At 43.0% G+C, this 16,289-nt stretch overlaps 1 protein-coding gene across 1 annotated transcript in view; it reads left to right on the top strand.

Annotated features, from left to right (window-relative positions):
- PDK3 (pyruvate dehydrogenase kinase 3) overlaps positions 1–12,224 on the top strand; it is a 66,827-nt gene extending 54,603 nt beyond the window's left edge. Inside the window, exons 8-12 of the mRNA XM_039257243.1 lie at positions 997–1,098; positions 1,474–1,584; positions 4,865–4,978; positions 6,258–6,397; positions 11,538–12,224. Of these exons, the coding sequence (XP_039113174.1) occupies positions 997–1,098; positions 1,474–1,584; positions 4,865–4,978; positions 6,258–6,397; positions 11,538–11,568 (498 nt within the window). The 3' untranslated portion in view covers positions 11,569–12,224. The remainder of the gene's footprint in view (positions 1–996; positions 1,099–1,473; positions 1,585–4,864; positions 4,979–6,257; positions 6,398–11,537) is intronic.
- Positions 12,225–16,289: the final 4,065 nt, after the last annotated feature.

Raw genomic sequence — 16,289 nt, 5'->3', positions numbered from 1 at the left:
GAGGCTTTATTGATGGCAGCCAGATCAAAATAATACATGGTTTTGCATATTTATGTTTCTAAACATTAACCATGTTTGTACATTAGCAGTTGTTTTAGTTTTGAGTGATTTCATAACCCTTTTACATATTTGAGTCCATTCAGAAGATCTGACGGAAGCAGAGGGAAAATACGGGGAAGGGCTGGACCAAAAGAAACACCAAAAACAAAAGAACAAAACCCTTTTAGACTCTGCAGCTTAAGCTCTTGCTTTCGTCAATCAGTAGCTCATGGCATTTCTAAGAGCAGTATTATAGGCACAAGTTGTTTAAGCTAAAATTTCATTTCTTCCAAAGTGTAAAACCCTAAATTGAACACCTGAAAAATCAGTTATGCTGATCTGCTTCCCAAAATTATAATGTGACTGATGTAACATTTTAAGGTTGAGATGGGCATTCAATTGTGAACTTTCTCTTCAACAGCTGTGGCTTTTTCAGAATTTCTTTTTAACTGACATTGCTTCTATTTTTTTTTCCTCAGCCAAATGATTAATTTTTGTGGGAAGCATGAATACTCTCCTGTTTTCCGCCTTCTTTGGAGGAAAGGTGCTCTGTAAATGCAGACTGATAAATAGGATTTAAAGTGCATCAGTGCGCCTCTGTAGCCTCGTTACATGTGATAAAAAACATTCCTCTTGGTTAAGAGTTGAATAATTTAAATACCCTAAAGCAAAACTAAGAAGGAAAAAGGAAGAAAAGTAGAAAAAATAGTTAGTGTGATGGATGGAAACGAAACTAGATGAAAATCAAAATAAAGCATCGGGAAAATTTTCCTTGACCCAAACACACATTTAGCTAAGTTCTTTAGAGGAAGAAAAAAAATGGTGTGTAAATCCAACTAATATCTGTCTGCTCCACAAAAGCATTGTTGTGCAATAAGCAATCCTCTGCTAGTTTCTTTTTTCAAATCGCGGTTTGTGCGTCATCGGTATGCTAAAAAAAAGGTCTTCTTATTTCAGAACTCAATGAGGGCGATAGTCGAACTCTATGAAGACAGGAAAGAAGCCTACCCATCTGTTAAAACCCTTGTTACTCTGGGGAAAGAAGACCTATCCATTAAGGTGACTGCTTTATTTTGCACGAATACTTTGGTCAATTGAATAGTACCTAGACGTTGCGGCATCAGAGGGAAGAGAAGAAAACTGACAGTGAATGTCTATTTGTATGTACCACATTTGGTCTTTTGCTCGTTACCTCATTTAAACTTATCAGAACCCCATTTTTCAGGGAGCTGGACAAGACCTCAGCCCTGAGCCTGTCGGATCCTATTGTGTTTCCCTGCCCTCTTTGTTTTAGGTTGTACACAAGAGAACCGTATTTCACTGGGGGTTCAAAGCCCTTGTACATTTTGGAGTTATCTGGCATGTACTTTAATGAATTTCTTGCCTCATACTAAGGATAGATTGATTTGTTCTTACACATTTTGTATGTTACAGATAAGTGACCTAGGTGGTGGCGTCCCGCTTCGGAAAATAGACCGTCTTTTTAACTACATGTATTCAACTGCTCCTAGACCTAGCCTGGAGCCTACGCGAGCTGCCCCTCTGGTAAGCTTCTCAAACTACTGCTGAAGGAAAGACCTTTAACACATGAGAAGAGCCTCCAACAGAGTGGGCTTTCTCCCTCGCTGGCTAAACAAGCCTCTTTGAATTCAAATGCTTCCTGCCTCACTTGGAGGAGGAAGCATTTTATCCTGCTGCTGCTATCTTTGTGAATCCTTTGGACTTAGATTTCTTCTCTAAGTGTGTCTAAGAAACACTTAGAGCTGAGTACTCACTTCTTAATATAGGGAAACAGCATTTCCCTTCGGTTAAGACTGCCACCGAGGCACCATTTGCCTCCTGGGGCTGCCCTGGGTGAGAGCGGAAGGCTAACAGCCGGTGAGCAGAGTTGCCGGGGAGCCAGAGCCTATATGGCTGCCGCAAGGTCCGGGCACCGGGGCGCTGCGTGCTCTGGGGACCCAATCACCCAGGGCCTCTGAACCTCCCCCACCACATTTGTTTATATAATTAGAATGTTAAATTAGAAACGCATTATGTTTTTTGTATTAAAAACATAAGCAGCAAACATATAGATGGCGTGCGCAGTTCCAGAGCCCTTTCTGTCTCAGTCCTATTGAGGCCGAGAGAAAAACCCTCAGGTTGCCATGGCAGCATTTAGGTCCCGCTCGGGCCACACTTTGTTCCCCTGCTGAGTGTTTCTAATTGACAAACAACAATTGAACCTTTTGTCATTAAACACGGCAACATATCTATCAGTCTGCAGAATGGTTGAGGGCACGAATTAAGTTTCATTTTCAAGTCCGACCTGACTGATAAACACATAAAATTATATTTTATTTGTATGAATACAACCCAACACTTTGCATCATTTATTCGAGACAGAGTTTGTTAACTCAGCATGTTGAAAACAGAGAGGAAGTCATTTTTGTAGGAGTCAAGAAAATTCATGAAGAAAACAATTTTGAAAGGCATTGCCTTCACCAGGCTCTGGTACCTACTTAAATGAATGTCAGATGAAAAAAACAAAAACACTACAGGCAAATCTGGAGGCTTCCCCTGTCGTTTAAAAGGAATCTGGATCCTCTGGATCCTCAAATAGCATCTTGAGGATAGCTGGCCTGTCAGGGTTTTTTTTTTTTTTTTTTTTAATGAAACTGAGCAGTTGACATAAGAGAATTTAAAATAATGTTCCTCTCACCTCCCCTTTTGTAGATGAGAAAATAAGGTTAGTGACTTGCCCGAGGTCATTATGGCAAGGCTGGCTCTTGCTGTGTCTGCGTGATTTCCGGTGTACCACGTGGCCTCCCCTGTGAAGAAACGAGTCCGCGATCATCTCTCCCACTTGTAAACTGTCCTCAGCTTTAAAGTGGGCACGCGGCTGTGGACGCCTAGAAACCACTCTCCTCTGCGAGCGGTTGACCGTGTTACGGCTCTGTGCCTTGACACGTGCATTTCTCTTTTGGAAATGTCCTCCTACCCAGCTCCTGTTGATCCTTTGACACCTGGGAAAACTTTGGTGAACATCACCAAATCCAAGTTAGAGACCCTTCCTCGGCATTTTCAGGGCCTTCCTGTCTCCTCATGCTCATGGCAGCTTTGGGTTCAGGCATTCTCGACTGTTCCCTGGTGGACGGGAGATCAGGCTCTCGGCCTTGCTGGAAGCATGCGGGGCAGACTTTCTTGGCATCTTCCTAGAGTGTGCTCGTTTCTTTCCTGTGACCTCAGTCACCGTCTTGTCCTCAGTACCGGTCATATTCTGCCAGTACTAAAGCCCCCCAACCTTTTTCTTTTTTTTAACTTTTGTGTGAGAGAGAGAAAGAGTGTGCATGCACAGGGAAGGGGCAGAGTGGGGTAGGAGAGAGAGAGAGAATCTTAAGCAGGTTCTACACTCAGCACAAAGCTCTATGTGGAGCTTGATCTCATGACCCTGGGATCATGACCTGAGCCGAAATCGGGAGTCAGACGCTGAAGTGACTGAGCCACCCAGGTGCTCCTGCCAGTACTAAAGCCCTTAAGTGACAGTGCGCTCTGTCAGATGCACCCCTTTGAGTCGGGCCCTGCCCTGAGGAAGGAATCTGGGAAAGATGCTTAAAAACTGTAGAAATCCATGTCAGCTGGTAAAGTGCTGCCCTGTAGTAGCCATAATAGCTTCTTACTTTTGCTAAATAGGTGCTTACTTTTGCTGGGTTTTCGGCACTGTGTCAAGACTTGACACTTACTATATTATTTAATCCTCATAGCAGCTCTGAGGCAAGTTTTTTATTACATCTTCAGATGAGAAAACAAGCTCCGAGAGGTTGAGTAAACTGCTCAGAGTGAATTTTCACTTAGGTCTCTCTGAGCCTACAGCCGGAGCACCCACTGCTCTATGAGCCAGCACATTACCTCACTGCCCCTCCCCCCAGGAGCCTTGCTCCAGGATTTCATCTGAGGGGCCAAAGCTTGGGGCACTGAATCTGCCCCTCCACTCCACAGTTGCTGAAATTAGTCTCCATTGTTCTTACTGCCCTTGTCAGTACCTGAGCCCTTTTTTTCCCCACCCAACCTGTTACATTCAGCGTTTTGTGACCTAAAGATATAGGGCGGTACTGGAATTATTTTCTCCTCAAATGACAAATTTATGATTTGTCATATATCAAAATATTTTAACATTCACAGAACCTTAGGAAGGAGACTCAGGAAATTTTTGTTTCCATGTGTTAGGCTGGGTACTGGCCGATACGAACATCTGTGCCAATTTAATTTTCACTTCAAAGAGCAAGAAGATGTGATAACAAAACTTAAGTTTGATGTGGTTTAGCTTTGTTACCAGTTCAACTCCCATTTGATTTGGGATTTGCTTTAAAAATGCTAACATTTTGGGGTGCCTGGGTGGCTCAGCCAGTTGAGTGTCCAACTCTTGATTTCATCTTAGGTCATGATCCCAGGATTGTGAGATCGAGCCCCGTGTTGGGCTCTGTGCTGAGTATGGAGCCGGCTTGAGATCCCCTCTCTCTCTCTCTCTCTCTCTCTCTCTCTCTCTCTCTCTGTCTCTCTCTCTCTTCCCCATCTCTAAAATTAAAAAAATTTGCTTTACAGTGCTAAAAAAAAAAAAAAAAAGCATTAGTCAAAAATTGGAGTATTTCTAATATTTTCCAAAAATAAGAGTTTTTTTGCAGAGTGAAAATAGATTGCCATAAATGAGCATATACATTTGTGGTTGGGTCAATAATTTCTTTGCATTAAACCTGAATTAAGAATTGCTTTTATTCTTCCAAAAAGTCCTCATTCTGAATGGGTTTGCATTTGTACCTGTCTCACTGTATTGATTTTCTTTTGTCCACAGGCCGGATTTGGTTATGGCTTGCCAATTTCTCGTCTTTATGCCAGATATTTTCAGGGAGATTTGAAACTCTATTCCATGGAAGGGGTCGGTACTGACGCCGTCATTTATCTGAAGGTACTGCCCTTTATTAGTTCTCTGAAGGCATCTTTACTTTTTAAAGCTTTCAGTTCTTATAACTAATGGAGAACATCATCTCTTAGGTTCAGTTCACATTTCCCTCAGTTTTATGGGAAAACCAAGGTATGTCCTGCCCTTGATTTTCTGCTCATGTGTAGCCAAGTATGAAACATGGACACGTAAAAACTTGAATACTGATTTTCAAAACTAAGGATCTTAGTTGTGATTTCTTTGAAACTTGCATAACCATCGAAAGGACTGATCTAAAGGGAGACAGATTGTCCTAAAGTCTTCGAGTCTTTTACTTTAAAACTCGCTAGCTTTCCCAGAGTTGCAAGAATTCAGTAATCGTGGCATGGTGATATAAAAGGCTGATCTAATAACGAAGCTTCTGTAACACAGGTGTTCTCATTCATTGATGGCATCAGGCTTTTATTTATTTCTAAACTCTAGAATGTTTGGAGTATTTTTTGAATAGGTAACACAGGCATGTAGTATAGAATTTAGAAGCCACCAAAGGGAAAACGAAGGCTTTTCTACCAGTGGCTCTGAGCCACCCGGTTCTCTTTCCTGGAGGTAACCATGGCTCCCGCTCCTGCTGGAGTTGATTCTGTGTTGATAAACATATGGGGGGATATAGCTTTTTCCCACACAGCGATTATTTCTGCATTTTGCTCCTTTTTTTTTTTTTTTTTTTTTTTTTTAGCTTTCCTGTATATCTTGGAGATCTGCTATATCCATGCGTGTAGATTCTTTTTCACAGCTGTATAGTGTGTTATACGTTATATGCAGCATGTTACACACCATAACCTAACCAGTGATTTGGAGTGTTTATCTCATGTGCCAGTGCATCTAAATGATGTGATATTTGGTATCAGCTTATGGGCTTATGTGTATGAATGTGGTATTATGAAACTTCATTTCTGTGCGGGCCCTCTGGGAGGCACTCGGCCAGTGAACTACAGTGCTCGGCCCACAGACTGGATAGTCAAGGCGCCTGAGTGTTTCAGAGCAGCATGAACTGATTAAAATACTTCGTGTTCTGCTTCTGTGTGCTTCGGTACTGGTTTTCAATGAGTGAATGTTTCTGTTCCTTTAAAAAAGCTTTACTTTAATCCTGGCCAATGTAAGTCAACCATGAAAATGTAATTTTAATATAACTCCAAAAGTATGTATTAGGGTTTCTAATGTTGTAAGTAGTAACATTTCAGCTAGTATTTCATGTGAGAAAAATGACACTGGGGACCTTTGGTGTCTGTTTTTGTCTTTCTGTTAGGCACTTTCGAGTGAATCATTTGAGAGACTTCCAGTTTTTAATAAGTCTGCCTGGCGTCACTACAAGACCACCCCTGAAGCTGACGACTGGAGCAATCCCAGCAGAGAGCCAAGGGACACCTCGAAATACAAGGCTAAGCAGTAACTTCCTACTTTTACTTCTATTACAAAGTATCTGATTTTTCCCCAGAATGTACCAGCCCAATGATACCTTTAGCCAGATCTTTGTGGGGTTTTTTTTCCCCCCCACTGGAAAACCAAAGTAATCTCTAAAGAAAGAAAGGTTGGGGGCGCCTGGGTGGCTCAGTTGGTTAAGCGTCCGACTTCAGCTCAGGTCATGATCTCATGGTTCATGGGTTCGAGCCCCGCGTCGGGCTCTGTGCTGACAGCTAGCTCAGAGCCTGGAGCCTGTTTCGGATTCTGTGTCTCCCTCTCTCTCTGCCCCTCCCCTGCTCATGCTCTGTCTCTGTCTCAAAAATAAATAGGCATTAAAAAAGAGTTTTTTAAAGAAAGAAAGGTTGCAGCAGCTTTTTCACTCCAGACGGGAAGGGCAGCAAGAACTGGGCAGCCCGAGTAGCCATTCCCAGAGAGGTGCCCATGTCCTAGGAGCCCTCGTCCTGTGGGGCTGTTATTAGCAGTGAGCAAGGTTTGTCCTGCCATGGATTTGATTTTTAAAAAGTAAACTTTGCAATTTATCATCATCTATAGAGATTGAGAGGAGAGTGTTTAGAGAAGGTCTGTGGGTGGATTGAATCTGGAAGAAGAAAAACACCTAAGTTAAAATGACCAGTCAGGGAAAACAAAACGTGGTTTGTCCATGCAGCGGAAAAGGACGCATACGGTATGATTCCACTCACGGTGAGACACCTAGAAAAGTCAGGTTCGTAGAGATGGAAGGTAGAACGGTGATTGCCAAGGGCAGGGGGGAATGAGGAGTTAGTGTTTAACGGGGACAGTTTCCGTTGGGAAGACGACAGAGCTCTGGATGCTCAGGACTGTCACTGTACTTGAGGCCCCTGAACCATGCACTTAAAAATCACCATTTCTTACCTCCTTACCAGACGGCCAGTGTTACGGATGATTTACCACAATTAAAAAATGAGAAAATAAAAAATAGGAAAAAAATCACAGATAACAGCTTTCACTACTTGATGGTAACAAGGGCAATAATCCAGTCTTTGGTTTTCAGGTTTTTTTCTTCTGATTACTACTAAGCTCTGACTATACTAGCAACAGTAAGGGCTCTGTTTACTTAAAATAACCTTTTATTAATAAAATAGAAAGCAGCATGTGTGCCTTGTAAAAAAAAAAAAAAATTAGCAAATGTAAGTAAGCAAAAAGAGGGAAGAGAAACCACTGTCTGCTCACAACTCCAAAATTCCCTCTCGTACAACTCTGTGTGTTCCTCCAGATACTTTGCTATTTGTGTAGACAGTGAAACCTTACTTTGCCAGTGACTTGTTCTGCGAGTCTTCTGCAGGACGAGCAAACGTCTGTAAAACATTTTAACTTACAATACGAGTGGTACGTGGTGCCACACATCATGTGATCACAACTGAGCCAATGGGTCTTGAAATTCGCTTGGATATACGAGTGCTTTGGATTGCAAGCGTGTTTCCAGAACGAATTAGGGTCACCAACCGAGGTTTTACTGTATATGTATTTTCCCCAAATGAGGTTTAATTATTTATGTAGTTTTAGGACCTGCTTTTATTTCATTTAGCCGTTTCCACTTTTCCATGTCAATAAATTTTCATCTTGAAAATTGCCCCGAGTGGTCCGAACCTGAGTCAGTTCCAGGACTAGATAACAAGTTTGAGCAGATTTCAAGTTGTTTTTAATCTGCGACAATTTTTTTGCCGTTGCTCCTAGTTGTCCTGCAAAAATAGCCACCGTCATTTGTTTGGCTGCTTCTTTGAAATGTCATTTGGCTTTCCCCCCATTCTCTGTATTTCCTATAAACTGCAAGTTCATCTAAAGGTTCACCAGAGCACTTTTTGCTGGAGACCCTCATAAGCACTATTTCAGAAGAACAGTAGGAGGGGGCGCCTGGGTGGCTCAGTCAGAGAGCATGTGACTCTTGATCTTGGTGGCTGTGAGTTTAAGCTCCACATCGGGGTGTAGAGATTACTTAAATAAACAAGACAAAAAACTCCAGAATTACGCTGTGATGCCCATGATCTGTGACTGATCCACCGTTAGTGATGTTAAGATTGACCATGTTTCATTTGCTGGCCGTCTGGTCTCTCCATGGTAGGGGTGTTTGCCTTGTCAACTAGAAAGCCCTCTGTGGAGTGTTAACTTTGGCCCTGGGCATCCATCACCTAATGGTTGGTTTTTAACAACAGTTGATAATTTTGGCCTGAATCAGTAACTTTATTAATGTTTATAAGATGTTGAGTTATTTTTGATATCATTCCTTTGACAATTATTAGCTGACATTCTCCTGTAAAGTTCCGCCTTGTCAACACAGGCCATTTAGGTATCGCTGGAAGTACTGTTCCTCCTGGCAACACAGGATAAGAATTTAAATCTTACCCTTTAATTACCAATTTTCAAGAATAGAAGTTGAGTTAAAATCCACCTTAAATGTTGACAAATGAGTTTCTGGCTTTCTCTTTTTTGAGTAGTATTGTGGACAGTATAGATTTTTCTTCGATATGTTTCAGTCAGAACTTAACATACATACACGTATATAAAGTGCACACATCTTGGGTTTATAGCTTGACACAATTTTACATCTGTATTTCCAGCACCTGAAAAGGCCCCTTTCTAATCAGACTCTTTTCTGTCTACTGTCCCCACTATGTAACGGTTACTGACTCTATCACTTCTTAAATGGAAAACAAAAGGAGCATGTAGTGTGTACTCTTTTTGTATCTGGATTTCTGCAAGGTTCACACCATGTTAAATGCACGTCGCTGCCATCTTTCTGCTGCTTAAACGGGCACACCTTTGGCCAGAGGTAACTGTCTTGAGTCTGATCCTCTGTGTTCCTTTGCCAAAACCCCCCTCATCTTTGAAGACTTTTTCTGGCCCAAGATGATATAATGGTCTCATCTTACACTGTCCCTGCCTCCATCCTAAGATCAGCCATTTCCCTCAAGAGTCCTATTTGCTTTTAACGGGTATTAGAGACCCTCATCTAGAAGTTAGGGGTGTATATTATACCTTTCCTAGTTCTCTTTTCTGGACAGAACTATTAAATCTTAAGTTCACGTTGATATTTTCAATTCTGTTTTAACATTGCAATGTTTCACCCTACTGTATTTTAATTGTGTATATTTCTTCTTACCCTGAAAACCTTGATTCTTAACATAACAGAAAGGTCTTTTTTGGCAAATACAGTCGATAAAGCCTGTGGTTTTGTTCCCTTATAGTAGCGTTGGTCTTGTCTGATGAACCACGTAAAGGGTGTCTTTACTGACTTTTTTTCCACGGAAGCATTGTGATGGACCTCTGTACAGGATTGATGGACCAGTCGTTCATCTCAAAGATGACGTTTAGGGGAGTTTGGTTTGTGCACGTGAGTGCAGGTATACACATAGGTGTGTGTACATACATATGTACACCCCCCCTGACCAAGATTAAGCTCAATCAACTTGTAACAACGGGGATCAATTTCCCTTGATTTCATTTTCAGTCGCTATGCAGTCACGTAGCATGTTGGGCATCATCGTGACCAGTTAAAGCTCTTGCTCTGATAGGGGAGTTATTTGGGCAGTACAGAAACAGGTTTTTTAAAAAGTTTATTTATTTTGAGAGACAGAGCAAGCGAGCGAGCAGGGGAGAGACAGAGAGTGGGAGAGAGAGAGAATCCCAAGTGGAGAAAGAATCTCTGTGCTGGTAGCACAGAGCCTGATGTGAGGCTCAAACTCATGAACCATGGGATCATGACCTGAGCTGAAACCAAGAGTCAGATGCTTAACTGACTGAGCCCCCCAGGTGCCTCCCAGAAGCAGTCTTTGTAAATAATATGGTTCATTTGGAGTATAAAGACATGGTTTTAATTGAATATTTTTTAAATGCAGTTTTAAAATTCCATAGTTTATCAGGTTACATACTAATTAAGTATGTCTTAATTTCTAATATATTATTAGACAAACAAGTTTTAGCAGAAAGCAGTATTTAAAATTGGAAAATGGTTAGCCTGATTGTTAAATTATACAAATAGGATGATTGGTGGTGATCTTGGGAAATTATTTAGTATAGGTAGGTAAATTCATTAGGTGAATGAGAAATTCATCGAAAATTTATTCTGTAATCACTTTTTCCTTTTTTTGGCTTTTTAAGTTTTTATTTTAATTCCATTTAGTTAACATGCAGTGTAATATTAGTTTCAGGTGTACAATATAGTGATTTAGCACCTCCACACATCAGCTGGTGTTCATCGCGATCTAATCAGATTTTTTTTTAAGATTAGAATTTTTCTTTTTATTTTTTTTAATGTTTATTTATTTATTTTGAGAGAAAGAGTGCGCACTAGCGGGAGAGGGGCAGAGAGAGAAGAGAATCCCAAGCAGGCTGCACTGTCAGTGTGGAGCCCGCCATGGGACTTGGGCCCACGAACTGTGGGATCATGAGATGAGCTGAAATCAAGAGCCAGACGTTTAACTGAGCTACCTGGGTGTCCCTCTAATCCGATTTCCTTTTTTCTTTTTTTTTTTAATTTTTTTTTTAGTGTTTTATTTATTTCCGAGAGAGGGAGAGACAGCATTAGTCGGGGAGGGTCAGAGAGAGACGGAGACACAGAATCCAAAACAGGCTCCAGGCTCTGAGCTGGCTGTCAGCACAGAGCCCGACGTGGGGCTCGAACCCACGAACCGCGAGATCATGACCTACGCGAAAGTCGGACACTTAACCAACTGAGCCACCCAGGCGCCCTCCTCTACTCTGATTTCTAATAACAACTTTATTGAGATATAATTCACATACCCTATAAAATTTACCCTCTTAAAGTATACAGTTTTCCTGTATTCACAGTGTATAATCCTCACTAATTTTAGAATGTTTGTACCATCTCAGAAAGAAACTCTATACTCATTAGCACTCATTCATCATTTCTAATCAGGGTTTTAACTGAGAGTAACGAACTATTTTAAAATATGTATAAGTAATTAAATGGTCATTCTTTTTTTTTGTAGCAACTCTGAGAATAATCCTGAGATAAGGCAAAGGTTTTTGAATTATCACTATAACCAAATGCTCTGAGTCAATCTTCATTACGTAGAGAACATTATACTCAAACTGATCATGGATACTCCTCTTATTTTCTTTGTAGGGACAAGGTCAAGACCAATAGAACTTTGTAGAGAACTGAATGCATCTATCCTCTCTGTGAAGAAAGATCGTCTTCTGCAAGTCAACCAGAGAAAACTCTTTTCCTCCACCAACTCTGAGCAAGGCACATAGTCACTACAGTGCTTGAATGTCTTATTTTCTCTGCATAAGCTGGGCCTTTTCCAGAGAAGCCTTCCTGTACCTGCTCCAGATCTTCACTAAAGTAGCAACTTGAGCAATTTTTCATAGTATGTTGTTGTGATTTGGCGCCTTTCATGAAAGCACAGAGCCTCCTTAGCGCTCTGGTGTCCTCACACCTCCCTCCTCATTGTCATAGAGTTGAGCATTTACTTTGTCCCCAGGACTCTAAGCTCCTTCCTCATTCTAGATGCAGCCAGTCTCTGCTGTTGCTCTTTGTGACCAAATACCATGTTTTCCCAAACCACCGACTAAGGCCTGGGGAATCTGGCAGTTGAAGACACACCGGCAGAGTGTGTCTTGAAAATTCAGTCCAGGGGCCCTTTGTCTCGCATATGCGTCATCCTTCACTGTATGATTTTGACTTCTTCCATCCGATCTGAGTGAGATATGGCTATTTTCACATTAGATCTTACTCTTTGATGCATTGATTTTATTTTAAAATTGATTTGTGTACTTCCATTCTGTCAATTAAAGCATTCCAAAAGTTGTCTTGGAATTTTTCACTTAACTGCTTGGTTTCAAAGATCTTAAGTGAAAAAGTACCTTCTGGTCATTATCAAGTTTGTAAAAAGTGGGGAGTGGAGTTTTTATGCTATGTAAAAATTTTGCCAGTCTCATTAGCAGTCTCATTATTAGATTCCTTTGTAGTTTCCTAAGGAATTGGAGGCCCCTCCCTCTGTGATGTACTTTACTAGCTGTAAAGCAGGCTATCGAAGGGAAAAGTTCTTTCTTGTTTATTTTGAAAAATGACCTAGGTCTTCATAATTTTCATTTTCATGAATTGTAGCCATTTTTAGAACTGTCGATCTGATTTTCATACTCTTTTCCTTTTTCCTGAAACCTGGACCGGGCAGAAGACTCGGAGTGAGGAAAGGGAGGTCAGGTTGTATGTACCATCAGCAACGGAAGCCTCCCTACGGTCCAGATTAAGGCCGCACTTCGTACGGCTCCCCAGGATGTGTTTCTCTTCACTGTGATTTTTGATGTCCTCTCCTTTGGCTTCTGCCTTCTCATGATGCCATGTAAATGCGCCCATCCAATTTTTAGGCGTTGAGTTCACTGATGGAAGAGTTGTAGCTTGTAAAGAACATGGTACAAAGTCCCTAGGTCCCAAGGTGGCGTCCGGCAGTGGTTTCTCTTAGCTGCACTGATTTTGTTTATGTTACCTGAGCTCATGGGATTTCCTCTTAGAAAGATCCCTCTTCCATCTTTAGAAAGACCTCTTCAGAGAACTCCCACAGTCCACTAGATAAGGAAAAGATAGACGTGCTTCTGAGAGAGGCGTGACAGCGTGGTCCAGATGGAGGCCTGTGGGTTTGAGGGCCGAGTCAGTGTCTCAGGGATGGGACCGTTGTGTATGATTGTTTCCTTGTGTGACAGATGGACAAACAGGGGCCTTTCCATTTCCAGTCTCCAACTTCCTTACCGACATCACGTAGTAGATCATCCTCTTCCGGGGCCTCCATTTCTAACCAGGCCCCTGTATACCTTCATGGGTTCTGTCCCTCAGAGGAGCAGAGGCCATGGACCGAGGAGTGCTGCCTCCTGCCGTGTCCTGGCAGCATCTAACTGTGTGCTTGTGGACATCCTTCTGCCCTCACCAGCTTCATGTGAGGGTTCGAGAAGGAAAGTAAGGTAAAAGTACGGAAAAGTCCTGTCATGTTCTCCCCTTTACAGGCCTTTTTCACAGGTAAAGATGTCTTTCGGTGTTTTAACAAACCCACCGTTGGTAGGCCTTTCTAATGGGCCTGCCTACCCGGCCGGCTCCTGGAGTCCTGCCTCTCAGTCTGTTTTCTGCATTAAGAATTGACCTTTGACCCCATAGCAACCATAAGAAGAGTTGCAGGAACATCTTGCGTTCTCACAGCTGAGTGGCCCAAGCGTTTGTTTATCTTTCTTCTTGGCTGTCTGTGGTTCTCTGGATCTGAACATGGGTGCATCCCTCTGCCTCTGTGCTCGGTTTGTCAAAGCAAACGGTCTAACTGCCACATAGAGGTTGTATAATAAATAGACATGGACCCCTTTTATGCTATATTCATTCAGTACTCCCCTCCGTGTTTCCCTCTCACACACTCGATTTTTAGTATATGGGGACTGTGTCTACGATTTGGAATAGTTCCTAGCGCATAGTAGGTGCTTAATAAATATTAGTTGAATCAATAAATGAAAATTAACATTTACCTTGGGTGGTGGGCAGCGTCTGTCTACATTCTTAAACTATTTTTGTTTCCCAGTTAGAAAGAGTTGAGATCAGGAGCTATGGAAGGACTGAATCTCCCTTCTATAGCGCTGAGAACAATGACTTTAAAATGCAGAGAAGAGGGGCGCCTGGGTGGCTCAGTCGGTTAAGTGATGGAGTTCAGCTCAGGCCATGATCTCATGGTTCATGAGTTCGAGCCCTGCATCTGGCTCTGCGCTGACAGCGTGAACCCTGCCTGATAGCCTCTCCCTCTCCCCTCGCCCCCTCCCTGTGCATGCATGGGCACTTTCCCTCTCTCAAAATAAATCAACTTTAAAAAACTGTAGAGAAATGAAAGAAGAAGGGCTGGATCCACCGGAGCCGTCTGTTGCTTTTTTTGTGTCTGAGTGTCTGATTTGGGCTCCTTCACACAGTGGATTTTTCCATCCAGTCAAGTGAGACCATTTTATAGCCTTGCTTATTGATTCCAAAGAAGCCTCACATAAAGCGTTCCATTTGATCCTTAGCGTGCCGCGAGGCAGACTGTGCAAGCATTACCTCTGTTTTGCGTGTGTGTTCTGGAGCAGTTCAGCAATGTGCCTGGGGGACGGAAGAGCCGCGGTGTGCGGCCGCCGCTGGGTCTTGTTCCCAGGCCCATGCTTTCCACGGTGCCCGGGGCCACTAGCGTGATCTCTTTTGGGGGAATTTCTCGGGTATATTAACCCTCAGGAGTAAGACACAAACCAAAATTTTTCTCTAGTGCCAGAGAATTCCATTCAGGAGAGGTTTTCTTGTGTGTGTGTTCATTTTGGCATAGTTAAGTTAGAGGAGATCATCGAATGGGCTTGGCAGCTTTTACCTCGAAAGACAGGCAACTCAGAGTGTGTAGCTGCAGGTAATTACTAGAGTTATTTAGACTTAATTCCATGTTTCAGTTAACTCAGTGCTCACTGCCAGCCCCCTCATACAAAGACTCCACATCCGGTACTCGGTGCTTTTATCTTTCAGTGGACTGGATTACAGCTTTGGTTGGAGTTTCTTGCATATTTACCAATATGTTTCTGTTGCCATTCCTTAGGAACAGTAATTTTCCTGGCTCTGAGATTCTTGGATCACATCCTTCTTCCCTCGGTTCTTTGGACACGCCGCTTTATTATCTTCTAGTGTCTGCTGGTGCTGCAGAGAGGCCTGAGTCCAGACACATTTTTCTTTGCCTCTTGTCGATGGCCTGTTTGTTTGTCCTGGGCACTTGTGACTTATTTATCCTTGAAATCCATGACTTGATTCGAATCTGTCTCAGAATTGACTGCTGTCTGTTGGCTTTTTCTGGCCCGCGATGAGTGTGAGGCAGTGTCATTTGGGCCTTGCTCCATGTCTCTGTGGTGTCTTGGTTCTCTTCTTCAATAATCTGCCCCTATGTTGGTTCTGCGTTCTCTGTCCCTCACATTTACCTTTCCTTTAATTGCTTGCATCCCCTTGTCTTGCTTGATGCTGTGACATGTTCCCCTTCGGGTCTGATCCTCCATCTTCTGTGGTGTTGGCATGAGTTTCACTTCTCGTACACTTTTTATCTGTTTTCTTAGCTCTGCCAGCTCCCCCCTCCCTCATTATGTTGTCCTCCTTGACTCCTGGTTTCATTTCCTGGAAGGTTGAACCGTGTTGTCTACAATTTTCGTGGTTTCCGAAGCCATTCTGTTTCCAGAGTGTACTTACCCGTCATATGCTTGCTTGCTTGCTTCCTTCCGGTTGTTTTGCTCTTTCATTGTTTCACAAGTGTCGTGATGGGTATCTCTCCTTATTTTTCTTGGCATGGGGCCAGTTCTAGGTGCCCAAGAAGAGTGCAGAGAAATCCTCCTTGATTCCTCTTCTCTCAAGTGAGAAGTGCTTGAATGGTCACCTCAGCACTTGAATTGGAAGACTAGATGGTGGGTTGTAATGGGAGAGGCTGTTCTGGCCTTTCAGTCTGCTAGTTGGGTATGGGGGAATAAGGAGTGAAGCAGAGCCTCCTCGGGACATTCGGTCTCCAGGTGCCTTCCGTGGACGCTGCTGAACCCTCTGCCCACCCGGGGGAAAGAATTCCCCTCGCGCTTCCCCATTTCCACTAGGTGTCGCCCTAGCAGGAGTGTAGGGGGTCGTACTTCCGCTCTGCTGGACTCTAGTCCGCATTTGTGAGTTGTTGTTTCTCTCCTCTGCCCACAGAGGGAGCATGTGCCATCTCCTTCCCCCTCCCCCCGCCCCCAGGGTTGCTGGGGGACACGTGTCCATGCAGTGCATGCTCAGCTCCTGACTGTCGCCGGCTCTCGTTTCTCCAAGTTAAGAAAAGGGTGGTAGAGTCCTTTGGAAAGCTCCCCTGACCTGCCCAGCAACTGTGGA

Source organism: Hyaena hyaena, unplaced genomic scaffold, assembly GCF_003009895.1.
Source record: "Hyaena hyaena isolate Hyena2069 unplaced genomic scaffold, ASM300989v1 scaffold_611, whole genome shotgun sequence".
In the NCBI taxonomy this organism is placed as follows: Eukaryota; Metazoa; Chordata; class Mammalia; order Carnivora; family Hyaenidae; genus Hyaena; species Hyaena hyaena.
Note: the sequence above shows the minus strand (reverse complement) of the source record. Positions and strands in the feature narration are given on the sequence as shown.